Below are 25873 nucleotides of genomic sequence, written 5' to 3' on the forward strand. Positions count from 1 at the left end.
TTTCTACCAGTATCAGCATCAGCTTGCTCCTTCATATATCCCACCCACTAACAGGTGTCAGAACGATAATCAGTGCTGTTCACTTCACCTGTCAGTGGTGATAATGTTATGCCTGATCAGTGTGTGTCTGGATGTTATGTTCATTTGGTTGCACCTGTCAATAATAATTAAAAAAGACTTGGTGTTTATGAGGTTTGGTGACATGGATGGATTGTATTGCATTTCCAGCATTGAATTAAAAGTTAAATATCTGCCCCGATCAATATGTGCTGGGCCTGTGCTACACAGAGTATAACCCTAAACTAATTTTAGTGGACTCCATGGCCATCTAACCACTGACATTCACCATCTTTTTTGGGTCATTTTTTTAATGTACTTTCTCATTAATACATGGTCAAATTTCAAGGCAGCCACCCTATGAGTGCCATCATTTTGACCATTTATATCATACTGAAAAAGTGGATAAATCAGATTAAAACTATATCCAAGTAAGTGGGAAAATCTAACTTTTAAAATGTGACCATTTTTGGAATTTTATACAGTCATGCTTACTTTCCAGAAAATCCAGATACGGTGGCTTGCAAAAGTATTCATACACCTTGATCTTTTCCATATTTTGTCACATTACAACCACAAACAAATATATTTCATTGGAATTTAATGTGAAAGACCAACACAAAGTGATATACAATTGTGAAGTGGAAAGAAAATTGTACATGATTCAAAACATTTTTTACAAATAAAAAACTGAAAAGTGCAGTGTGCAAAAGTATTGAGCCCCCCTGAGTCAATACTTTGTGAAACCACCTTTTGCTGCAATTACAGCTGCAAGTCTTTTAGGGTATGTCTCCACCAGCTTTGCACATCTAGTGACTGAAATTTTTGCCCATTCTTCTTTGCAAAACAGCTCAAGCTCAGTCAGATTAGATGGAGAGCGTTTGTGAACAGCAGTTTTCAGATCTTGCCACAAATTCTCGATCGGGTTTAGGTCTGGACTTTGACTGGGCCGTTCTAACACATGAATATGTTTGGTTTTAAACTGTTCCATTGTAGCCCTGGCTTTATGTTTAGGGTCGTTGTCCTGCTGGAAGGTGAACCTCTGCCCCAGCCTCAAGTCTTTTGCAGACTCCAACAGGTTTTCTTCCAAGATTGGCCTGTATTTGGCTCCATCCATCTTCCCATCACCTCTGACCAACTTCCCTGTCCCTGCTGAAGAGAAGCAGCCCCAGAGCATGATGCTGCCACCACCATATTTGACAGTGGGGATGGTGTGTTCAGAGCATGTGCAGTGTTAATTCTCCGCCACACATAGCCTTTTGCATTTTGGCCAAAAAGTTCAATTTTGGTCTCATCTGACCAAAGCACCTTGTTCCACATGTTTGCTGTGTCCCCAACATGGCTTCTGGCAAACTGCAAATGGGACTTTTTATGGTTTTCTTTTAACAATGGCTTTATTCTTGGCACTCTTCCATAAAGACCACATTTGTGCAGTGCACGACTAATAGTTGGTCTGTGGACAGATTCCCCCACCTGAGCTGTGGATCTCTGCATTTGGTCCAGAGTCACCATGGGCCTCTTGGCTGCATCTCTGATCAGTGCTCTCCTTGTTCGGCCTGTGAGTTTAGGTGGACGGCCTTGTCTTGGTAGGTTTACAGTTGTGCCATACTCTTTCTGGATAATGGATTGAACAGTGCTCCGTGAGATGTTCAAAGCTTGGGAAATCTTTTTATAGCCTAAGCCTGCTTTAAACTTCTCCACAACCTTATTCCTGACCTCTCTGCTGTGTTCTTTGGACTTCATGATGCTGTTTCATCCCCAATATTCTCTTAACCAACCTCTGAGGCCGTCACAGAGCAGCTGTATTTGTACTGAGATTAGATTACACACAGGTGGACTCTTTTTAGTCATTAGCAGTCATCAGGCAACTTCTGAATGCAATTGGTTGCACTCACAGAAAAGGGGGCTGAATACTTTTGCACACCGCACTTTTTAGTTTTTTATTTGTAAAAAATGTTTTGAATCATGTATAATTTTCTTTCCACTTCACAATTGTATACCACTTTGTGTTGGTCTTTCACATTAAACTCCAGTGAAATATATTTATGTTTGTGGTTGTAATGTGACAAAATATGGAAAAGTTCAAGGGGTACGAATACTTTTGCAAGCCACTGTACTTCTAGAATCTGTTGGTATCCGGAAACATGAGATAAAAAAATGCTTTTACTATGGCCAGTGAACTTCAACAGACAAAGGAGTCCCTGTGTAGTAAGGAGTTAGCGTAGATCGTGTTTGGAGCATCACGTGTATACATTGTAAGTGGAAAGGAATTTCAGTGAATACATCACCTGTCGAATTGATTACATTTCTGTGGAACTGCAGCTGAACAATAACTCTAAGCTAAAGTATGCAGAATTCCTTCTCCAAATGATGTGGAGTGTGTTCCCAGACAACTGCTGATATTCATCATCCAGTACACATCACTGATCTGAGATAAGTCAGTCAGCATCAACTCTGGGACATTGAGTTCAGTGAAGTAATTTTCTCATTAACTAGTCATTTACCAAAGTAAAACACCATAATAGGGCAACATTCAAAAGACAGCAAAAAATAAAAACTATTTCCTGTTCAGCCAAACGTATTCAAACGACATGACACTTCTGCACATAGTGTCCTGACATTTTTATATTTTATATAGTTACCTAAGTGACATAAAACAGCCTCCATTTCAAGCAATACTGATGACCTTGTGTTATTATGTATTTGTTAGCCTTAAGCTGTTCTTTAATGCACAAGCCTTTTTTTTTAAAGAAATGCTATCCTCCCACTATCTGTTTTGTGTTTTGTGTCAACCGTATAACAGGTTTGAATACGTCTGCAGACAACATACGGGTACTTCCTGAGAAAGAAAAAAAAGCTCATGTGGGAGCGGTAATGGTTTCAGCTTGGTGCCTCAGACATACAGCAGTTGGTTGGGGGTGTTGCTACTATGACAAATTTATGACTGTGTAAGCAATGCCCTGACTCTTCAGAGCTGGTTCTCTAGAATCACATGACCAGACACTACCAGAGAATTTCTGCTGAGCAACACGCCAAGCCAGCATGCTTTTAATAGACCTCTGCAGAAGGTCAGGCTGGTTTCAGCTGTCACTAAGCCTTGAAATTTGTTATAGTCTTTTTACACAGAAATACATTTTAAAACATTAACCACTTCCCATTAATAGTGGATAATTACAACACTGCTGTGTTGTAATTATCAGATAATCACTGAGAGATATCAAACTGGAACTCAGGTTTATTTGGGAATTCTTTCATGGTCGTAACAAAGGTCATATTCCACACTCCCAGCAATGCATTAAAATGAATAAAACCAGATAATTCAATCATAGCATCTCCAATTCTTCCTTTTGGTCATTCCTGATTAGTTGAAGGATTAAAGCCAGCTTGGAATAGTTTATGTTTTACGATGAAAACAAAGCATTTCCAGTCCTGCACCTTTCTCTGAGATATTAAATTGCATTTATATAAAAAAAAAATGGATGAACAAAGACATACACATTTCTGCTTTGATATCACATTATTGTAAATAAAACATGCAGCTCTATACCTTTACAGAGCTCAAAGCATCTCAGTGGCCCTTCATCTCCCTGACATGTCTCCACTCAGCCCCAGAGGCAGCAAGAAAAGAGCAAAGTGCTGTTGAAGCAAGTAAAGTAGGAGCTGTAATTATGCTGCTGGTTATTGCACATTCCTGTTTATTTATCATTTAAGCGGCTGGCAGTAAATGTGTGTGTGTGTGTGTGTGTGTGTGTGTGTGTGTGTGTGTGTGTGTGTGTGTGTGTGTGTGTGTGTGTGTGTGTGTACACTGTAAAGATGGCCTGTCAATTTTCTTATATGTGTGGAAATATTGCCTGTTGGAATACGATCAATTTCTTTTTTTTTTTTCATAAGCATTTATGTAGTGGGGCTGGAGACTTTCCCAGCTGCCAGAGGCAATATTCCCCCCGATGCAGGGCGCCAGTCACAGACAGAGGGAAACAATAAGTGATAAATCAGAATCATCTGATGGGGATATATTTACATGTTACTTCCTCAATATTGTTGTTCCTACTGACTTTGTATTTTTTTTTCCTTCTGATCTGATTAAAATGCTACATTACAAAAAAATAGAGTTAATAAAATACAGAACTGATCATAAACCCCTGTTAATATGCCAAAATAGAAAACAGATGTGACTGTTGGTTATATACCATTAATGCTCATGTTTAGGGCCATTTAAATCCTTGGACAGCCAGAACAGCCTTACTTTACAAAGGAAGGATGTGCCTTGGAGCTCAGGATGTGTTGTCCCATAAATCAGAAACTTGATCCAATCTCTTGTGTAGAGTTTTGGAGCATATCTCACATCTTTCCTGTTTTGTTTTCAGTGTCCTTTAGTGTGTTTCGCTGACGTGAGACTGCCGTCTCAGAACAGAAAAAAAAAAATGTCAGATGTGTAACGATAAAACTGAAGAACTTAATGTTCCAGATGATTTGGCAGCTTTCCACATTAATTCATGATTTACTTCATTCGAAACAGCGAAGGCATGTTGACTTATTTTTACATTGGTGTATATTTGTACACAGGGTGTGGAGCATTTCTGAGAATCAGACGGAGAATATGAACACTCATCAGATACATTCACGCTATAAGCATCATTATGTCTGTGCATGTGCAAGCATGCTAAGTCACACTAACACCTACAAAGAATCCAGTGACTCACACAAGAAAAAAGGAGGCAGCGTGTAGTTCTCTAGAAGACTAGATTGTTATACACTTCTGGAGTATTTTGTGTGAGAAGGCTACTTAGTTAGAGGAAGAAATACTCTTGGGAAATAACACGCAGAAACATCTTTTCTGTTTGAAGCTAAAACAAAGCATGCAGTGTCTTCTGGAGAAGCTAATCTTTGAGGGTGTTTAAAGCCTTTTATGTCTTTGTGTTTAGTACATCAAAACAAAAAAAAAAAGGGCTGTCAGATATAGAACTGTGGTTTCCCATCTGGGTTAAAGGTGGTGCTTGGTAAACACTAAGGGGAAATCGTGAGCAGAAATCTTGTGACCTGACCTCTGTGGCAAGGCAACTAATTTACATGTAATTTAACCCTAACTTAAAGATGTGTGTAAATAAAGTCAACTTTGTGTCAGCCGCTAACCACCCCCACCCCCAAAACAGTTTAGAAGTCATTTCAAAGCGAATAAAACAATGAGATTTCATTTTGTAGAAAAAATATCACTCTTTATTATAAATTAATGAAAAGTTTGTACACGTATAAATAAGTGCAAAGTTGTATCAGTCCGCTTGCTTCGTCAAACTTCTCAATTATCTTCAAGCATCCCGAGCCAGTGTTTGGGCTGGCAAAAATACATCTTTATGAAAGACAGCACAAAAAAAAAGAAAAAAAAGAAAAGAAAAGGTTAACCATTTCATTTTAGCTCATATGAAAAACATGGTTTTAACGAAAATGATGTTGACATTCATTTGAATGCAGTAATGATCCTGCCTGCGCCACAAATACTAAGACACCACTTGTTACATATTTCCTCGCCACTTGGGCCAATGAAAGGGTGTCTTTTTATTTGCTTTACTCGGCAGTAGTATCCCTTTCTCAAGTAAAATCTCATTCAGCCTTGTTAGTCTTCCAACAAAAATTCGGTCTTGTTCTGGCAAATTTGACATGAAACATAATTTTTACATTTTCCATTCTGGATACATCTCACACTTAAATAAAAAAAAAAAACTTTTCCCAAACAAGCTGTTGCACAAATGCACCCAGAAGCCAATCAGTGTCCACTTATTTGTACTCTGACTTTCCATTGTCTGTGAATTTCCAGCGAACACTTGGCCGGAGGTCCCAGGATGCTAACACATCCAAGATTATCATCCAACAACAAAGCTAGCCTGATTGAAAAAAAAAAGTAAGTCAGTCCAGCTGTAATTGGTGGATAATTTTCTAAGGCTGATGTATGAGCTACACAGCCTCACAGTACACTGGTTAGCAGCAGCAGCAGAGGGAACCTATGTGTCATTGCACTGTAGACAGCTGACTCTGAGCCTCACTTCAGTTTTCACTAAGTTTTACGTCATCAGTGAGGCAGGGGAGATAGCGGTGTTATCTCTCTTTCATAACACCAGGTTAAAGCAGTGCTCTCATTCTCTTGGCCCTCTTTGTGGATTGGTCCTCAATCCAGTGTCTTTCTAGAAGTCTTTAGTAAGAACTACACGCATCATGTCAGTACAACTGTGGTCCTCTTCACAAGCTCAGTCCTGGGCTTGATTCTTGCATTATTACTCCTCAAATGCAGCTCACGACTTTGTATAGCTGCACTGAAACCAACCAGGTTTTTCATTACACTCTTTATATGAGGCTCAGTTAAACACCACTAGATAGGAGAGTCATACTCCTGAAGGAAGTCCTTCAAATTACGAGGAAGTTGTTCTCTTTTAGAAGAAATGCTCAAATGTCCATTAACTGTTTCCTGCACAGATGCTGCAAGGTGGACAAGCAGTAGGAGAGAGGTTTGATGAGCTCCAGAGGGATCTTCTGCCCACTGGAGTAAATGTAGTAGATATTCCCACTGTGGATGTTCCCTTTATTTTGACCCATGTAGAAATTAACCAGCTTGAGGACACAGTCAAAGTGGGGAACAGACTGAATGTTTTTAGGGTCAGTTTGCAGGTAAAAAGAGTTCATGTCACATTCGATACGAAGGTTCTTGGTGCCCGATGCTGTCTTGACACTGAGGGTGAACAGGTGTTGGTTGTCAGAGCTGTCACGGATCAGAAAAGTGCCAACCTTCTCATTCGCCAGCATGGTATTGGCATCCCTGCCAGTGATGGTGCTCCAGTAGAAGCCACTCTCCTGGAGCTTTTGAAGTGTGGACAGGACCATCTGATACTGGTTGTTGCAGGTGAACGTTTTGTAATGGTAAGACAGCCGCATGTTGGAGTCCAAGGGGCTGCAGCTCATCACGGAGTCAAACTTGCTGTGAGTTACCATGGCGCTGTGCCCGCTTTCTTGGCAGCCTGGGGAGCACCGGGTGCCGCGCAGACAAGAGACGTACAGGTGAGGTTCAGAGGGTTGTTTGAGTAGGCAAGAAGTGCTCAGCTCTCAGTCTGCCCGAGTGAAACACCTGAAGAAAAGAAAGAAGTAGTCTCCGTTAAAGCTCAGTGTGATTACACAAACATTAAAATTCTGATTTCAAGTTTAACTACAAATTAAACTGGAATCCGCTTAGACTCCCGAAGCACTACTGGAAACGATTTTTTTCCAGAACTGTGTGACATGTTTAAACCTTTGGGGCTCCCCAGCCTGACTCTGCTCTCCCTGTTTGACTAATGTGCCTTCAGCTAACTTCCAGCCGTTTCGGGGAAACTTTGCGTGTGTGCGTAATCTGCCCTCTGGATTGAGGCACTATGGTCAGTTCCAGTAAAGACAGCGTAATATTCGTTGCGCAATTTACATGCCACCACCGGCTTCTCTAAACAGTTTTTCTCAGTTAGTTAAACATACTTGACATGAATTATACACTCACACAGTCTGGTTATAAATGGCTAATAAGCATTTTGTCAGGGGGAAAAAAAAAAGACCGGTCCTTACCAGTGATGTTTCTCCAAAGTCGCTCTTTTAAGTTAAATCCAAATGCTTGACAGGATAGAGCGATGTTCACAGTTGTCCTGCCTCCTTTAAGTTTTTTTAAAAAAAGAGAAAACTTCAAAGTTCTTTTTTCTTTTTTTCTTTTGGCAGCTTAACAAAGAGTCTTCTCGGTGCGTAACAGGCTGAGTGCGCCTCTCTGGGAGAGCAGTCAGCTTTATACGCTGGGTGGCGATCAGCGCTCTTAGGGTGAGGAGACTCCGCCTCCTCTTTCCAGTAAAGCGGCTCTCCTGGCAGATTGTCAGGAAACGTGTGTTTATTTTTTTAAAGGATTCCTGCTATGAGAGACGCTCCACCCCCCCCCCCCCCCCCCCCCCCCCCTTCACTCGCTGTTCCTCCAAATGAAGTTAAGGAGTTCCAAGCAATACTTATGCCCCTTTGTGCCTCTTTTTTTTATTTATTACAAGACTTTATCTTAAATTCTAGATTTCGATTCTTGATGCTGATTGATGACGACCATGAAGCTATATTTGGGTATATGTTCTTTTCTTTTTTTTCTTTTTTTTGTAGTTCCTCTTTCAGTGATTAGTGTGAGGTAATGATTCAGCTGTGACAGTTTGTGTAATCGATTTCTGAGAAATTCAGAGCAACAGCAAGTTAAATGCTCATCATCAACCCTCCCCATAGAGGGCGATTTTTGGAAAGTTGATTTTATTTCCCAACCGGCAACAGCTGGTTTCAAACCGCGGCGGGTTATCGTTTACTCCTCGTCGTCAGGCTTTGAATCTGCTTTTATCTACATTTTATGACTCTAAGATATGTAAGCGCTCTCTCACAAACCTTAATATGAGACTGTGATCATTTGTGGGGTATTTATTGTCTCCTGAAGCTAAAACTGCCTAGTCGATATGGTTTAATTTGACGCCAAACATAACGTATTGCACATAAATGTCATTGCAAATAAGCAATTTAGCTCCTATGTTAGGCTTAATACACAAATTAATACCAATTAATCCACCCTTCCGTTTTCTTGACTACATATGCAGTTAGGGTCTGAGGCGGATACACTAATTAATCTAATCCATCACAAAATGCTTCTTTACAGAGATAGTACTGTTGTTTTTCAGCCCCCCCCCCCCCCCCCCCCCCCCCCCCCAAAGTAAATGGTAGCAAAAGTACCATTGCAAGTGTTTATTTGCCCTTTTTCTTTTCCTTTTTTGAGGGAATACAAGTAAAACAGATGTTAGCAGATAATAAAATACACAATTAAAATATATTGTAAGTGACATTATAAATATGTGTTATAAACCTTTTTTTTTTTAATTTAACTCATTAGAAATCAGTTTTTCAATTGTGGAAATGACTTTCTTTGGCAACATGTGACTGATAGAGTGCTCACACTATCCAACTCATTTTCCTCCCTGTTGACTCAGCTATGACCACCAGCTTCAGCTGGCTCTTCTGCTGCAGATTAACTCCAGGCTATGGTGTCATGTCAGGTTATGCCTTTCTGTAACCAGCTTACTCATTAATGCTGAGATCTGACAGGGAAAGCCATAAAATCCCAGAAGAATCTGAAATTTCTCAGCTCAAACTGGAATCCCCAGAAAGAAAGAACATTATATGTATAATTTTTTTTAACCAAACTTCAGGACAGAAGGAGGAGCTTGAGGGTAATAGACTGACGCCATGGTGCCTCATGGGCTTTGCCAAAGACCAGCTGTATCCACAGAGGTGAGTCAGGTGTTGTCTAATAAAGAAGAGCAGGATGGTGGGGAAGGAAATCACTAGGATAGCCCTGTAACAGTATGCTTGTTTCCAGAAAAACTGTGTTGTCATCAACGTGAGGCATTAATTTAGTATTCAAAGGCTCCCTGGGGTCTATATCAGGAGTCAGTGGAAGAAAATGAACCAGTAAGCTGACTGGAGCTGGAAATAAGAACCTCTCCCTCATGCTATGTTTTAGCTCCATGGGAACATCAATGCACACTATAACAGGATGCTGACTTGTCTATTTAATGTGTGTACTGTAATTTTATGGCTCAATTAAGCTTTAGATAGAGTTGAATAGAAGGAGTGGATATCCTAACATCTCAAGGCTTCAAAAACAACAAATAAAAAAATAAAATAAACTGAGGCAGTGCACACTTCGATTGGTCAAGGTGGCAGGTGAACCAAGTGACCTGTAGCTGACACAGCTTTCTTCTCTGTTGCTGTAGCACGCTGTGGGACTCTGGCCAAACATCTGTGGCTGTAAGGCTTGGCAATGGCACATTTGGCTTGTGTGTGCAAGTGCCATGCCCTATAGTAGTTTTAGTGAATGAAAGTAGTGCACCAAAAACAACCATTTGATCATATTTGTTCAAATGTATGAGTGTTGTCCACTGATACTCAGAGAAATACACTAACCACAGAGTTTTCAGTGTAGTCATTCTTATGATTTGTCAGTGGATGCTAGCTTGTAGTTCTAAACCACTGATTTTTTTTTTTTGGGGGGGGGGCACAGCTGTTTAGGTTTTCCCATACTGACTCAGACATTTGCCCTACCTCATGGTTCCCGTAAACCCGCTGGAGATGAGGACAAAATAGCAGACCTCTCAACTGGAAAGGGCGTTGGAAAGCAAAGAATTATTATTCAACAAAATATTTTGGAGCTGCTTGGTTTACCAGAGTTTCATTTAGAGAGATCTTTAAAGGCATTGCAATTCTTTTTGCCAATTTCGGGAATTATGTGTAGCATCAGCAGTTACAGAGGTGCCGCTGTTGTTTGCACAGCTGAATGCACAAGATCCTGAATTCCAATTGAGTCAACAATACTGGTAAATGTCCTTTTTGTTTTAACACCCTATTGTGCACAGATGAGCCAGAATAAAATCTTTATTTCCCAAAACTTTAACTTACAGAGACTTTTAAATGATATTTGATGAAAGGAAAGACTGTGGAAGTTCCTGTAGACCAGATACTGATGAGCTAAGATAATCTGGAAGATTAAAATGCATGCATGTCATTCTGAAATCCACTTGGTCTGTATGATGAGTACAATAGTATGTACAATAGCGCTTCTTGTCTCTACCTGTTTATTTCCCTGTTTCTATTTGTCCTCTTACTGCCATTTGAAGCTAGATTACTGTAAAACTTCCTTTTTGATTGGGCAAGGCAACTTCTGTGTTGTTACCGATCATTCAGTGAGAATTTCCTGGTATCTTTCTCAGTTTCTTTCTCACAGAGTCGCTGTCAATGTCAGCCTTTGTGTTTCTGTGAAAGTGTTCTGTGTGACCAGCACAGCTACAAAACCCAGTGGCAACACAAGCAGTTCTTCTTCAAATTCATGATATATTATGGTGTCAGTAAAAACAGATTCCTGTAATTTGTTTTGACTGGAACCATTGTGGAGTCGTCCTTCACGGCCTGTCGGGGAAATTCTGAGGGATACATTCTGTTCATTAATACAACAAATGCCATGCATCATTCTGATTGCGCAACTCTTCTATTGCAGAAGTGTTCCTGTATTTTGACGGGGAAGAGTCGCTTCTTATTAATGGTTACTTTTTCTGCTTAGTAGGAACTGATACATTATATGAGAAGTAGAAATTATTTTGTAAAAAATAAATAAATAAAAATGAGAAAAACGGGGCTGGCCCAGAAGGTCTGGGTTTGAATCCAACTTGGCCCGGGCCTTCCTGTGTGGAGTTTGCCTGTTCTCCCTGTGTTTGCGTGGGTTTCCTCTGGGTACTCCGGTTTCCTCCCACACCCCAAAGACATGCAGTTACTGGAGTCAGGTTAACTGTTGATTCTAACTTGCCGATAGCTGTGAATGTGAGCGTGAATAGTTGTCCGTCTCTCTGTGTTAGCCCTGTGACAGGCTGGCGACCAGTACAGGGTGCACCCTGCCTCTCACTCTGTGACAGCTGGGATAGGTTCCAGCCGCCCTGCGACCCTGAACAGGATAAATGGAAGAGAATGGATGGATGGATGACAAAAACATCTTCCCATAAGATGCATTCTGCACAGTCTGATTCTAAAAAAGTCAAAGCTCACAGAGAATCAGGCTGTACATAATACAATTTTTCTTATGTTATATTTAGTTTTTTTTTTAATATGCACAATGTGCCAGTACACAACCTAGCTCTGTCTGCACACCTGATTAAACTTGAAGGTTCCTTACAAATGGTAATTTCCCACTTGATGATCTGTAAAGTTGTGAAAGTTGCCACTGAAATCAGGTGTCACATTCTGGCACATGCAGCATTCCTACGTCAGTATCACATGATGTCTATTTATGAACATCACAGCTGTCTTCTGGGAAGAGCTAAAAGCAGAACAGAGAGCTATTAATTTACTCTTCAGACCATTAAAACCATCATTGCGATGTCTGAGAGTCACTACTATATTAGGTAAGCGTAAGCCTGTTACCTAAGACAGCCCCTCTTTGATATTTATTCACACATCCAGTGCATGGATTATTGTCCCTGGACAAAGTGTTAATTGTAACCTATTAAATTCCCAGGAATGCTTTGTGGATATATATATATATATATATATATATATACATTTTTTGTTTGTTTGTTTGTTTGTTTGTTTAATGACTGCAAGCAAATGAACAGCAAAGTTGTTTATTTCAAGCAGTGTTGTAATATTTACATTACCACACCGGTCCATTTATGGATTGATGCCAATTCTCCTTTTCCTCTTACTTGAGATGAGGAAGTGGAATGGGGAAAGAAAAGTGCTTAATTTGGCAGCAGGGTAGCTGTGATAAACTTGCACATTTTTGCTGTTGGCCTTATGACCCTTTTTCCAGAACCTGTTTTCTTAGCTGTTATCCCAACACAAAGGGAGGAATATCCAGTGCTGTGCTGATTAGTTGCGTCTGAAAGATGTGAAAGAGTATGTGCCATTTGCCCTTTTAGCCATGTTACAGTAAGCCTGGAGCTTCAGCTGGGGATGCAAGATTTCCGAGAGCCCTGCACTGAAAATTCAGAGCTTTTTCTTTCCAAATCATATAAATCTTAGACCCTGTGGCATTTCCTACTGGTACAAATTAATCTAGATCACGTCTGATCCACAGTGAATTACATTTCATTTTTCACTTCAAATACATACAGGGATGACAAAGCTACTTAAAAAAATTAAAAGTGGAGATTCTAATACATCCAAAGTGTATTTATTTTTAAAGAATAACTTTTACATTTGAGGAAACATCCTTATTTACTTTCTTGCCATGTGTTAGTTTGAATAGCAGGCCCTAAAATATGCCGCTACATAATGAAATTCCTGGTTCTGTCCAAAAGCAGCAAACTCTGTGTACCAGTGCCTCTAAAGTTTACTAATGAACCCATTATATTCTGTTTGCTTAATCCATCTATAAACCAAAGTATAACAAGACCAATTGCAGTTTTAGCGGCCTAATAATCCAGCACACAACCACACCATAAAAAAATGAATAATTTGTGTTTTTAGATATCAGTTTTTGTTAAAGGCTTTATGCATCATTGTGTTAGTGGTATTGAGTGGTATTAATCATCCAGCTCTCAGCTAAAAAGCATGTTTTCCACTGATTTCATTTAGATAATTTAATGTCTGAGTGATGCACAAACTGAAGTTGCAGGTAATATGCAACCTGAAAAAACATTACATCAAGGATTCAGTCTGCACCTTGTATATGAGGGCATACAACCATGCACATGAGCTGGTGTCAGAAGAATGCACACAGTGTCCAGATCATGATGGGTTGACTCAAACATTCAGATTGTATCAGTGCAGATAACATGACTGATGAGATGCTGTCCGCCTATCTAGGCTCATCTGCCTCTGCCGCCACCATTCTTTTATCAGTATCAAATGCTTGGGGACAGAGGGAGCTAATGACATAATCGGGATCTTCAAAATGGACTTTGATTCCCACAAATCCCAGAAATAGCTGGCTGATGTCATTCGGGCAGCTGGTAATAAATCTGTCTGCGCTATAATAGCAGGTTGGCTGAGGGATGCTGTTAACCGAGAACACCTTGTTTAAATGCACTCAACTGAGGGGACATGCTGCCAAAACATGTATGATCACTGAGTCTGTACCATGAACACACACACATACACATGCATGCAGACATTAGTCACATGCAGATGCTAGAATGATATAATGGTTATTCAAATGCATCAACAAATGCAAACACAGTAACACAAACTTCCTCTATAACACACTAGTAGTAATTTGATCCCATGCTTTGCCAGTAAGCCCGATATTTCCAGATAGATTTAGTGTGTATATGCAGAACAGTCACACACAGGTTTTGCGGTTACAGTTCAGATAAAAGTGCTGATGGTGGCTTGCGATACGAATCAGGGACGGGACAGGGAAATTTCTGTGGATCAGAGGGGATTAACCCGGAAGATATTCTGAAAGTGTACATCAACCTCATCTCAAATTAGGATTTTACACTCACTTGTACCATACCCTACAGTCTAAAAGGTCCAACTCAGTCACAGATGTCTGAGGAAACTTCCCAGGATATACAGAGGAAAGCTTTGATCCAAACTATTCTCTGAGTCTGTAAACATTTCCATATGTGTGTGACGGGAGCCTTCAGTGACCTTGGACTAGGTCTTTTCATTGCTGACACAATGAAGTCATATCAGGGGACTATAAACTGACTACAAGCCATTTGCTGCATTGAATTGAGCCTATTGTTCCTGGTGCAGGTGTGTTCCTGTTTGACTTTCTTCTAGAGTGAGGTAGAGGAGAGCTCTTTCATCTTCCTGCATCATCATCTGCTAGTGTTTGTTTCCTTGCTACTAATAAATCAGCAGCTGCATTATTAGCCAGCACCGACACGCTTCTACTTTTGCAGCTCTGTTTTCTCAATAATCCTGTTTTTTTCCCCCTCTCTGCCCTGCATCACAGAAATGCAACTCCTACACTTTGAGGTTTGTGGCCTCCGAAAACAGCAACTCCGTGTCTCCAAGAGGCCTAACAGAGGGATACCCAGTCCGCACGGCCTTTCCTAAATATTTCAGATGTTTTGTGATTACACATTTCACACCGAAGAACCAAAGAGAACTTTTTTTTCACCATCTCCAACCCTAAAATGCAGCAGAAGTTGACTCATTAACAAAAACATTAATTACAAAAAGAACAAGACTTAACTGGGCCTGGATTCGAGTTCAGAAAAGAGCTTTGCAACCCCTCTCTCATACTCTTTTTGCAAGGCATTTCCTTTTGTCCTCTTCTAGCCGGGCACTCCCTGTAGACAGGAAATTCTTCTGGACTTGTTCCAAACCACGGCCTCCTTTCCCCTCATTTTCCTATTCTTAACTAAAAAACTTGGAAGGAAGGTACAGACTGTGCCAAACACCAGCTTGCTTGTAAACAAACAATCTGCCAGTTCCAGAAATTATTCCAGCTTATCCTGCTTTCAGAAATTCTAATCTAGATTTCTTCGAAGTTGTGCGCCTGTAAACTGTACAATAAGCTTCAATCAACATGAGATAATCAACACGACGTTTCATTAGGACATAAGATAAAAACACAAGTCTCACAGGGGAAAAAATGTGTTTCTTTTCTGAACACATGCACAGACATACACACATAAATACTCAGTTTCCCAGAATGAGATCCACCCACAGTTGAGCAAATGTGCAGAAAAATCAAAAATTCCTGTTTTCCCACTGAAACAAACAACCGTCTGTCCTTTTTTTTTTCTTCTCGGTTACGCCGTTGCCGTGTGTTCGCAAGTTTACTACCAAGAAAAAAATGTAAACAAGAAAAAAAAAAAAAAAAAAAAGTTGATTCATCTTTCCTGTAAGTCTCAACAATGTGGTACTTAAAATGTGTCTACTATTAAATATGTTGAATTCAGTTTCTTGAACTGTTGAAATTTAGGAACAAATACTTGCATTATGGAACCAGCGTCTCACACTAACAGGTGTGTTACACAAGAGCCACAATAATAATGAGCAGCACAGTGCTGAGCACTGTCGCCTCACAGCAAGTCTGGATCCACTGGTCGGCTCGGGGCCTCTGCGTGTAGAGTGTACATGTTGGACTGGTACTTACACAGCACCTTTTTAGTCAGCTGAGCACTCAAAGCGCTTTCTACTGCAAGTCGCATTCACCCAATCTCCCAGCACTTTCTAACATTTGCACTCCTGTGGATGCACCAGGGGCAACTCTGGGTTCGCTATTTCACCCAAGGGTGCTTCAGGGATCGATCCGCTGGTCTTCCAATTGGTAGGCGACATACTCCGGATTCCTTGCACAACATTACAGTCCAAGCACATGCGTGTTAGGATAATTGGTGATTCTAAACTGGTTGTAGGTGTGAATGTGTCCAGGTGTGAAAACACACTCACAACCCTAAATTGGAGAAGCAGGTAAGAAAATGGATGGATGGCTGAATAGTAATAATCCAGCCATTAGCCCACGTTAACTCATACTGAGCCAAACTTTATGTTGAGAGCCTCTCATTCTGCTTTGCTGCTCTCCTCTGCTCTCTGTTTCACCTTGGTAGCATATGTGAAAGCTTTTGTTTTTTCTACTGGTTTTGCATTCACTTCAACTCTCTGTATGAATATACCTAGAGCCTCCAGCTACAGAGGGAAGAATTCACGAAACACAAGTCAGAGGCTTCTATTATAACGTGAACAGAAGGAGTGTAACGTCAATCACCATTTCTCCACAATATCACAATCTAGTATAAAGAAATGTCAAAGTGGCCGTGCCATTTGTCAGTTGTAATGTGACAATGCCGGTAACTGCAGTCAGCATACTATATTTCCTTACAGCTACAATCATCCTTTAATGACCTTTATAGCCAGCTCATAAATCTACCCATGTGTCACAATGTCAATTTGTTGACAGGAACTTGTTTGTGATACCTGCTTATTTCCTTGAATCTCTCATTACTAGGTCACTATGTCAGCAATAAAGAGGACATCCTTAAAATGAACAGGGAAAACCGGGGGAAACTGTCTGGGGAAACAGCTGTTAGGGAAGGAGAGGGGATCTCAGTCCAAACAAAAGCCGTTAAAGATTTTAGGCACAAATGCTTGCAGCTCCAAAAACAAGGTTTCTTCAGCTAGTGTTGATTAGTCAGTTTCCACAATTTTTTCCATGCAGGCAACTTTTCTATCTTGCACAGTTGCGTGCTTGTGATAAAAAATACTTTGAAATGAGATGAAGCAAATTGTTTTTTTGCTCCTTGCAAGCTAAGTTTTACTGCCATTGACTGTCACTCTTTTAAACGTTGCTCCCAGCAGCTACCCCGTGTACAACTCACTATACAGTAAATATGGTGTTTGCATGGTTATAGGAGTGCATGTCAGGCAGAGAGTGAGATATAAGAGGAGAGACAGTTGAAGGGGGGGAGGGGAGCCTTTGTTGTGGCTTCTTTTTTAACTCCCTTTCTCAGAAATCCTGCCCTGAGGTTGAATTCATTGTCCCTTACCAGAGAGGGAGATTGCTGAAGTGATCTGAGCAGGATCTGCTCTTCCAGTAAACCACCAACGCATGTGTCAGCACAGCACCTAAAGTGTATATGCACCTTGAACGCTGCATGATCCAGTATTTGAAAACATGCTTAATTACCACCTGCAAAAGGCTCCAGCCTGTCTCTGTGTAATTTATGTGTGTCTGTGTGTGTTTGCAGAGGCATGATTTTTGTGTTATTTAAGATCACCTTCTTCCTATTGTACAAAAGCAATGGCGGCTCACATGACTGACAGCTTTTAGCCTTAATACATCAGCTATAAAACAACAGCTTTCTTCAGTTTACTTGGTAATGTTATGCAAACCTGAGACCCAAAGCAAATGCAGTGCAGCTGTGAGAGAGTTTGGGTGAAAACATCCATAAGGCTATGTTGCCTTGCTCTTTGCCGTGACAGCGTTTTGCATGTGCATGCCTTTCTATGTGTAACATTCTTTGTCTGCATGAACCACGAGGAGAAAAGGCCCTTTTCATGCCAGCTGAGGTCAGGTCCGGACACCGTGGGGTGCACCCTTCTCCCACCGAGGTGGGCCGAGAGGCAGGGGGAGGATTCCAGCGCTTCTGGGAAACAGTCTGGGCCTAATTGGAGCCTTACTGGTCTCACATGTCTCCACTTACTTGTGGAGATGGAGGATCCTTCTGCCTGGCCTATAAGAGCTGCTGTAGGCCCAGACCTTCCCCCCTTCATCGGCGTAACCGCAGAGAAGTGAATCCACCAAGCAAGCCTGAAGTGACAGCACATGTTCATGGGTCATGTTGTTCCAAGGACCTTCTTTCAGTACAGTGTGTGCACTTTGCTCCTATTGTGCATTAGTAAAACCTCCACTCCTAATGAAGATAATATCACCTTTCCCTTGTCATGTACACTAACCACAAACTTAAAAAAAAAAAAAGACGCCCAAGTTCACTGTTTTTTCATGTTTCTGCTCAGCCAAGCTGCAGTGAGGAATACGAGAAACTGAGAACAGCGCAGATAATAAAAACAAAGACTTCCCTTTTTCTGCTGCCGCTTCACAACGACCACACGTTCACAGTTTTTCAGGTTGCTTTCTTTCTTTTTTTTCTTTTTTTTTCAGTGGCAGTGTGCCTCTCATTTCCCATCCGTCACAATCACCTCGTCACCCCAGCTCTGCAATTCTCAAAAATCAGTTTGCATCTGTGTTGTTTTACAGCACAGATGCAAAATATTAGTTGAATGCAGTTATGCAAAGATGATCAGGGTGCATTTACCATCCACTTTGAATTTTCAGTAACACTTAATGCAAAGATGCAATGCAGGAATCTTGGTCTATAAACTGTCATGTCTTTCAGTGCACATCTGGAACAAATTGTTGCATAATTTGTATCCGTGTTTTCACAAAACACTGCAGGCAATGGCCCAGAGGAAAATATCACAAAAATAAGCACAGTTTTATTTAGCCTTGATTTCAGGCATTGTTTGTTTAAAACTAAAAGAAACAGAGTTTTAATCTTTCACTGATCACAGGGCTTTTGGTTTTGAGGAATCTTCCTGCTCAGATAAACACGTCTCAACTTTAATTAATGTAGGTTCTCAAAATGTTTTAAAGCCCAAGAAGAAACAATTTAGATTCAACTTTATCAGATCATGTACTCTATGGCTGCAGTGCATTAAATTGTACTCTATGCATTAGGACAATTTAGCATTTGCTGCAAATATTTAGATGGGATTGATTTGTTTAACTTGTTTTTGCTGCTGAAATGTTTACCTAAACTACTTTGAAGCGTCTTGTTTGGAAATTAAACACAGACTGCTCAAGATGATGGAAAGAAAACTCATGTGAGAACAAAAAAAAAAAAACAACTAAAAAATATGCACTGTTTATGACAAAGGGATTTTCTGGAAACAGAAGCAACAGTTTTGTGATTTATTTTGCTTCCCGTTATTTACAGTTTTACAAAGTGATTGATAATAAGAATCACAGTCATTTTTCTCCATGTGTGAGACTGAAGTCATTTCTTTTCTGATTTTTTTTTTTTTTTAAGTGAAAAGCAGCATCAACACAAATCCACAGATGTATTTCCAGCTGTTTGTTAGCCTTCGCGACCACATATGTTCTCCCCCTGCACTGCATCCCAACAGTTACACCCTGCTGGATCCTGCATGCCTGCTCCAGTGAGAAAGCCATTTCTATTGATTGCCTTTCCAGGCATCATTTAATATGATGCATATTCACTTGTGAATATCGACCTTTCCCTGCTGCCCTGACATTTCTGCCATAAATACTTTGAAAACAAGCCAGTGAAATGATATGAAATGTTATAAGGGTAAATAAGGCCTGGGATCAAACAGTAACAGAAGGAGGAGGGAGTTTATAGAGGGCAAATGAGTGGGGCAGACTTTGGAAGTTCTGCACTCATTCAGAAGACACGGCATGATTCAAATTCAAGGCTGCCCTCAAGTGGAAATAATATCGACAGCGATATTTACAGCCGATTGGCCACTTTTAACACATAATTTAATTAGGGATCGATCTGGGGAAAATGAATTCATTAGCAACATAAAACTGCACACTAAATTTTTTGTGGTGCAAAAATAGTGTGGATTCTCTTTGCAGCACAATGCCAGGCGAGCCTTATTACATACTGCCACCTGCTGGAGACATTTTAAAACTGTGGGCTGAGCACCACCACTGTATTTAAAAAAAAAAAGAAACTAGAACAGTCAGCGTTGTGACAATTTTGTCTTTATTTCAGCTCGGTTAAATGGCATTGATAGAAACCTTAACTCAATCATTATAACAGAGTGCCAAAGGAAAATGGCAAAATGAAAAAGAAACAAAATTAGAAACACAATATCCACTATACATTTAAATATGTACAACTTTGATAAATAAACCAATACTGTCTAGAATTAGGATTGTTTTGCACTTTTGCTTATTCCTCTAGGAGTAGTGCGCTGAGAAGAGCGAAGAGGAGGGGGACCAGGAAACAGAACAGGCGTGGGGGGGGGGATTAGGGACAGCAGGCACAGATGAGAGGAGAGACAACTGTGGAGCAGACAACACAACAGCCTGATGTACAATTCAGACCATATTTGTAAAATTGTACCTCAAAAACATTTTTTGCTTTTTTTGGTGTATCGCTGATCAGCCGCTCTGCCCTCAGTACGTCCCTCGTTCTTGTTTCAGCTCAAACGCTGGATCCTGAGACCGGGATTGGGACTGGACCGTTTCTATGATCCAAACATTTATTTGTGCTTCTTTAAAGCGTCCAAACCAAGATGTCATAAACTACAGTGTGTCTTAAATATAACCTGCAGCATGCAGTGTTGTGCAGTGATAAATGAGGTTGGGGCTGAAGACTGAAAATGTGTGTTATAACAGTAAAAACAATAAACCTCTAGAAGAATGACAGGCAAGGATACACAAACCTCCAAGCTTGAATGGGAAAATGAAAAAAACAACAAAAACAAATATCTGAATTACTTTTGCTAACCAGCAGCATTTCTCATCACATTTCATCTAGAGCACCAGGCACTGTGCAGCAGTAAAGTAGGTTCTCTAACATTTCAATGACTTCTGTATGATACAGGAATATGAAGTGGTTTTAGAGTCAAAATAAGAGAAGGAGAGGAATGAAAAAAAGAATTAGAGGGAGCAAACAAAAAAGGGGCTGATTTTGCTTCTTTTTTTTTTCCCCGACCCTCAGACCACAGAAGCCTAAGGTGATAGACACGCTCTAATCCCCAGGATGCATCTCCTGGACCTTCAGGAAATGAACACAGAAAGTCAGATCCAATACAGATGCCCTGTCCAGACAAGCAGACGCCCTGTGTGCAGTTTCACATTTACAAAAACAGTTCAGCCTGGGACTGAGTCGAGCCTTTCATTCCTTTTGCATGGCTGTCATGTTGCTAATAGGATCCAAGTCAACCCGACGTGTAAAAGTCTGAACATTGTAACAATCTCCTGAGTGGCAACTTTTTTATAAAAAAAGTTTGTTTTCTTTTTTCTATAAAAAGGAAAAAAAAAAAAAGGAAAAAAAAAAAATCAATCACTAACAGTTGGCAAATTATAACCCACCCTCCCGCCAACAGCAGCCCCTTTGAAATTTCTGTCGCAACATTTTATTTTACACACACAAAAAAAAAAAAAAAGACTCGAGAGGACTTGACAGTAAAAGCTGTAAAAATACACACGTATTACCAAAACATATTAAAGCACATCAGAAAAGATCTCAGCTTTTCTTTCAGACAGTGAGGAATATTCTGGTTGGGGTGCCACACTCGGTCAGACCTGCTGAGTTAAAACAATGTGTGCGACTGGAGAAGGGGGGGGGGGGGGGGGGGGGGGGGGGGGGGGACTGCATGAGTGTATGCTTGTTGTGATGTTGCGTATGTATGCAATGCATATGAGAACTGTGTTGTTTGAAAGCGTCCTCAAAAGGGACTCTGCTAATTTGCACAGTAAGACTCCCTTCCGGTCTCATAGACAGAGAGCACATACAAAGCTGAGAAAGAGCAAGACATTCAAACAGGAGGTTAGAGGAGGCGTTAAGCCCTGACTCTTATCTAAAAACCCAGCATGCTTCCTGTTTTTCTGGCCTGCAGAGTCCAAAAGTCAGACCTGTTGTGTATCCTAAAGAAAACCCTTGGAGAGTTCAGAGGCAGACCTCAGTCGTGACCTCTGCAATGGCCCAGGAAGGGCAAGCACACACCCGACCCTCCTGTTCTGTCAAGTGCAATGTCTGGAGAGTCGAGCACCTCTAATGCCTCTTCATGGACGACACCTTCTTCTTCCTCGCAGCCAACATCTCGTAAAAGGGGTCCCTGCTGATAGCAGCTCTGTGGGCACAGAAGCAAAAGAAAATGTCAGCGTAACTGCATAAAATGTGCAAACTGATGCACTCATAAAATACTGTAGTCAAGGCTCAGCTGCATAAGTAGGTCAAATTTTCTATTTTTATTTGACAAAAAGTCTTTCAATGAGCGAGATAACAGCTTTCAAACGAACATGAAGAAAATAACATTTGGAAGGCAAAAACTTTCTTCTGTTTAATTTAGAGTTCATTAAATTAATTTAGAGGAACTACTCAGCATAACTGACTCAATGCACTGATCTGTACTTGTGGCAGAGTGAGGACATGAAAGCCCAAAACAGTGAAAACCGAAAAAGAAGACTTAACAAGTTAAAGTAGATATCAGAAGCAAACAGTGCATCAATAGTTTTTTGTACATTTTTGGGTACCTTAAAACTGACAAAGTGAAAACAAAATGAATGGGTGTGCATCAGCAGCTGGGTAATCTCTGCTTACACAGCTTATTAGGGCCACCCTAAAACCGGAACCTACTCTAATGGTTGTCAAACCACATCTTAACTGATATATAGAGGTGTCAAAACTCATCATTAGGAAGCAGGGGAGGTCTTTGTGGGGAAAAGACTTAAACACCCATGCACTACTACAGTGACATGCAAATATCATGCACTGTACCATACTGTGTAGAAAAGAAGTAGCGTAATAAAAATAAAAATAAAATAAACATTTTACTTGATGCTTTTTATCCATTCATCTTTCTCCTCAGCTGTCGGGGCAGAAATCCGGTAGAAGGTGTGGTTTCCCTCCACAACACGTCCGTCAGCCTCAGTCTTGCACGCTTTTATTACCTGGTCTTTGCTGTCAGGTATGTAAAGCTCAAAGCAGTTCTACAGAAGTGAAGTCGATTAGAAATGACAAATGCTTTTAAAATAACATTTTAAAAATAATCGCTGATCAAAAATGCTATTTCCAGTCTTTATCTGATTGTGGTAATTCAACAACAAACCACTAGAGGGAGCTGTACTTACAGGCTTCTTATCCTCCACCTCCTTGATACTCAGGTTCTCCAGTGGGATGATTCCTCTTGGCTCTTTGTCCTGCACAAATATAAAATTAGAGCACTGTGCAAAGGAGAGGCAACAGCAAGGGAGGGAGCTCTAACAACGAAACAGCTGTACTCACTGTGGTGTACTCAAAGTAGTACAGACAGTTGTCTGTGAGGATGAACCACCTCCTCTTCCAAGTTTTAACTCGTCCCCCTGCAGAGCAAACAGCAAGCATCAGAGAGGCTCAGCAAGAGAAAGATATGGAAAGAGAAACAAGCACCAAAGCACCGCGTCGAGCAGCAGACAGGCAGACAGATGTATGAGCAGACAGACAGATGATGGCTCCAGAGGACTCCCTTTATTTAGAGCACCCCACTATTCACCCTAATCCACCTTCACACTGTGTGCTCCCCATCACCACACCATTTGTTGACTCTGCAACTATTTTCTTCCTTTTATTTGTTGATTTAAGGGCCTTATTGCTATTTTCCCATTTTGACAGACTGTCCACAAGAAAATGAAACCTTTTATAAGTGATAAATACATATAAAGGCTACCTGGAGTTGATGTCTGAGGACTGAGTCGAAAGCCATTTGTCCCTTTAGATCATGTTTTGATGTGCCTGAAAACTGCAACTATTCTCACTTGGCTCTCTATCAGGGTTAGAAAGCCAGGATCCATAGGGAGCATCCAAATCTATGTACTACATCAACATCTACATTACTAGATAATGGTTACAAATGTGGAGAGAGGTAAAATCCACATACTGTCTGAGGGCTGAATGTAGAAAGTGAGGAGAGACTGTGGATTAAGTTCTCTTCTTTTCTTTTCTTTTTTTTTTTTTTTTTTTTAAGATCGGGGGGGGGGGGGGGTGCTCATTCTCTGCGCTTGCTGAACTCTTACCCCCTTTGTCATCCTGCTTCCTGTGAGGGGAAACATGATCACAGCACCAGATGGCAGCCACGCTCTGGGAGGATAGGATGCCAACAAAGAGAGGGGGCAGGAAACTCAGTGCCTGAAGTTATGTTTAGCCTCTCCTCAGGCATTGCAGACTTAACTAAGCCCAAATGGGATATTCAAGTATTTTTGCATAATATAAGTAGTATCCAGTCATTGGGGAGTGGTCTTTCTAATCATGACAGACATATGCCTACTAAGCCTTGTCTAGACTAGGTTTTCCCACCACCAATGTTAGTAAAAAGCTGCATTTTGAACCCATTTACCATAAGCAAAGGTTTAAAGATGTTTCTACAGACATGTAGAACACACTTGTATTATCATATAGCAGTATACATACTGTATATGATATCCCATCATATTATAGACATCATGACAGGCACAACACTTTAGTCTACATTTAGTATCTACAGAAACTGTCGACGAGCCTCAACTGACAGACAGAGATGGAGATCTGGGGCTCCTTGCCACACCTTGACTCATCAGCATGTTGCAACAGAAAAAAAAAGCAGACCGACAACACAGACGCGATGGCAGAATCACACAGCTGACGGCCTAGATGTTGATTGGGTTGGCTGAAAGTTGCGATTGGTCTGATGGTCATGTCAGTTCCTGTCACTCTGAGAAAAAGAGAGCTCACCAGCTCCTGTGCAAGAATTTCTGGGACGAGGCGGGACATCCCAGCGGATTGTTGCAGAGGGGCGTGTGGGCAGTGCTAGGCCGGAGTGGGACTGAGTAGAGGGAGTCACCCATGCAAGACGGGACTGTGGGAGGCTGGACGAGAGGAGGTTAAGAGGGGACTGATTTGTTTGGAAATGATTTTGCTCACTCTGATCAATTAGCAATTAATGATGCTCAACAAACCGAGAAGTTACATTTAGTTACCACTTGTTTTTTAAATATACAGTAACTATATTAAAAAGTGCATGAGTCATTCAAACAATGTCTGGCACTCTTTGAGCACACTCCTGTGCCCATCCTTTCCTCCCACAGTTTGGTCCAGTCCAGTCCAGCACCACACCAACCTGAGCCACAGTGTTAACCTTCAGATCCATGTATAGGAATTATATAGGGAGATAAGGAAAGCTGCATTGATGAAAAGGTGCAGTATTCCCTTTCCATTCAATCAGAGAGCAAACAGCAATGAGCTAATGGGTACACTGGTTCATGACCAATTTTCAAAACCAAGTCCTTTGTTGCGCTCACTGTATGGAAAAAAGGTATAATGCAGCTTCCAAAAAAAGTGAGATCAAAGATAGTGACCACCAGAGTGCGTAGAAGGAAACAAACAAACAAACAAACAAACAAAAAAAAAAACGGGGTCAAATTGCTCAGTAGCGTGGTCACTAAGCAACAGCTCCTGGAGTCGAGTCTACGGAGTGACAAATGCACCCAGCGACTGCCCAACAAAGATATAAGAGCGTGGACAAAACCACCAGCTCCATGAGAGACTGAACAGACAAACAAACATCTGAAGTTCACATGAGTCAATGAGGAGACCAAAAATAAAAATCTACAGACAAAATAACTCTGTATGAATGTAATAAAATAAACGAGGAAGAGAACGAAAGCATGGCAGGCCACCGAAAGCACCTGAGAGCTGAGAGATGGACTAGCGTTGGGGAAGAGCAGGTGTACATACCTCCTGAGGAAAGACAACAGCCAAAATCATGGAAACAAACAAACAAACGAAGAGGAAAAGAAAACAAAAATAATCAAATTAAATGATAAAGAAATATAGCACCACAGTCCTTTTAATCTGGTTCCAGTGAGGCTTTGATGCACTGCTTCACAGCTTTCATCATCAGCAAACTTTTCCATCTGCTGATATCATGTCAGTCCACAAGAGGGCGTCCTACTATACGTGGACTCATGAAAGCTACTGTGAAGCACTACATGAAACAGATCCTTCACTGTGGTCCCATTATGTTATATCAGGTAAGTAATTGACCTTCCACCCTGATTGTTTTCCTCAAATCTGTCAGT

At 40.9% G+C, this 25873-nt stretch overlaps 2 protein-coding genes across 4 annotated transcripts in view; both read right to left on the reverse strand.

The window, feature by feature from the left end:
- Nucleotides 1-5251: 5251 nt before the first annotated feature.
- socs3a (suppressor of cytokine signaling 3a) lies at nucleotides 5252-7811 on the reverse strand. The gene is made up of 2 exons (XM_030736146.1): nucleotides 7636-7811; nucleotides 5252-7168 (listed from the first exon to the last, which is right to left on the reverse strand). Exon 2 carries the CDS (start codon nucleotides 7033-7035, stop codon nucleotides 6493-6495), a length of 543 nt encoding a protein of 180 aa, XP_030592006.1. The 5' UTR covers nucleotides 7036-7168; nucleotides 7636-7811; the 3' UTR covers nucleotides 5252-6492.
- A 13593-nt stretch (nucleotides 7812-21404) lies between these two features.
- cyth1a (cytohesin 1a) overlaps nucleotides 21405-25873 on the reverse strand; it is a 34792-nt gene continuing 30323 nt past the window's right edge. For 2 of the 3 annotated variants that reach the window (XM_030735057.1, XM_030735058.1), the window contains exons 10-13: nucleotides 23067-23145; nucleotides 22913-22981; nucleotides 22617-22771; nucleotides 21405-21912 (exon numbers count right to left, since the gene is read on the reverse strand). In XM_030735057.1, coding sequence (XP_030590917.1) covers nucleotides 21834-21912; nucleotides 22617-22771; nucleotides 22913-22981; nucleotides 23067-23145 — 382 coding nt within the window. In that variant the 3' untranslated portion in view covers nucleotides 21405-21833. The remainder of the gene's footprint in view (nucleotides 21913-22616; nucleotides 22772-22912; nucleotides 22982-23066; nucleotides 23146-25873) is intronic. The other variant, XM_030735056.1, reaches the window with a different exon arrangement.

Source organism: Archocentrus centrarchus, chromosome 8, assembly GCF_007364275.1.
Source record: "Archocentrus centrarchus isolate MPI-CPG fArcCen1 chromosome 8, fArcCen1, whole genome shotgun sequence".
In the NCBI taxonomy this organism is placed as follows: Eukaryota; Metazoa; Chordata; class Actinopteri; order Cichliformes; family Cichlidae; genus Archocentrus; species Archocentrus centrarchus.

Coding starts and splice junctions, on each gene's coding strand:
- socs3a (XM_030736146.1), bottom strand. CDS start 7,035: ATGGTAACTCACAGCAAGTTTGACTCCGTGATGAGCTGCAGCCCCTTG.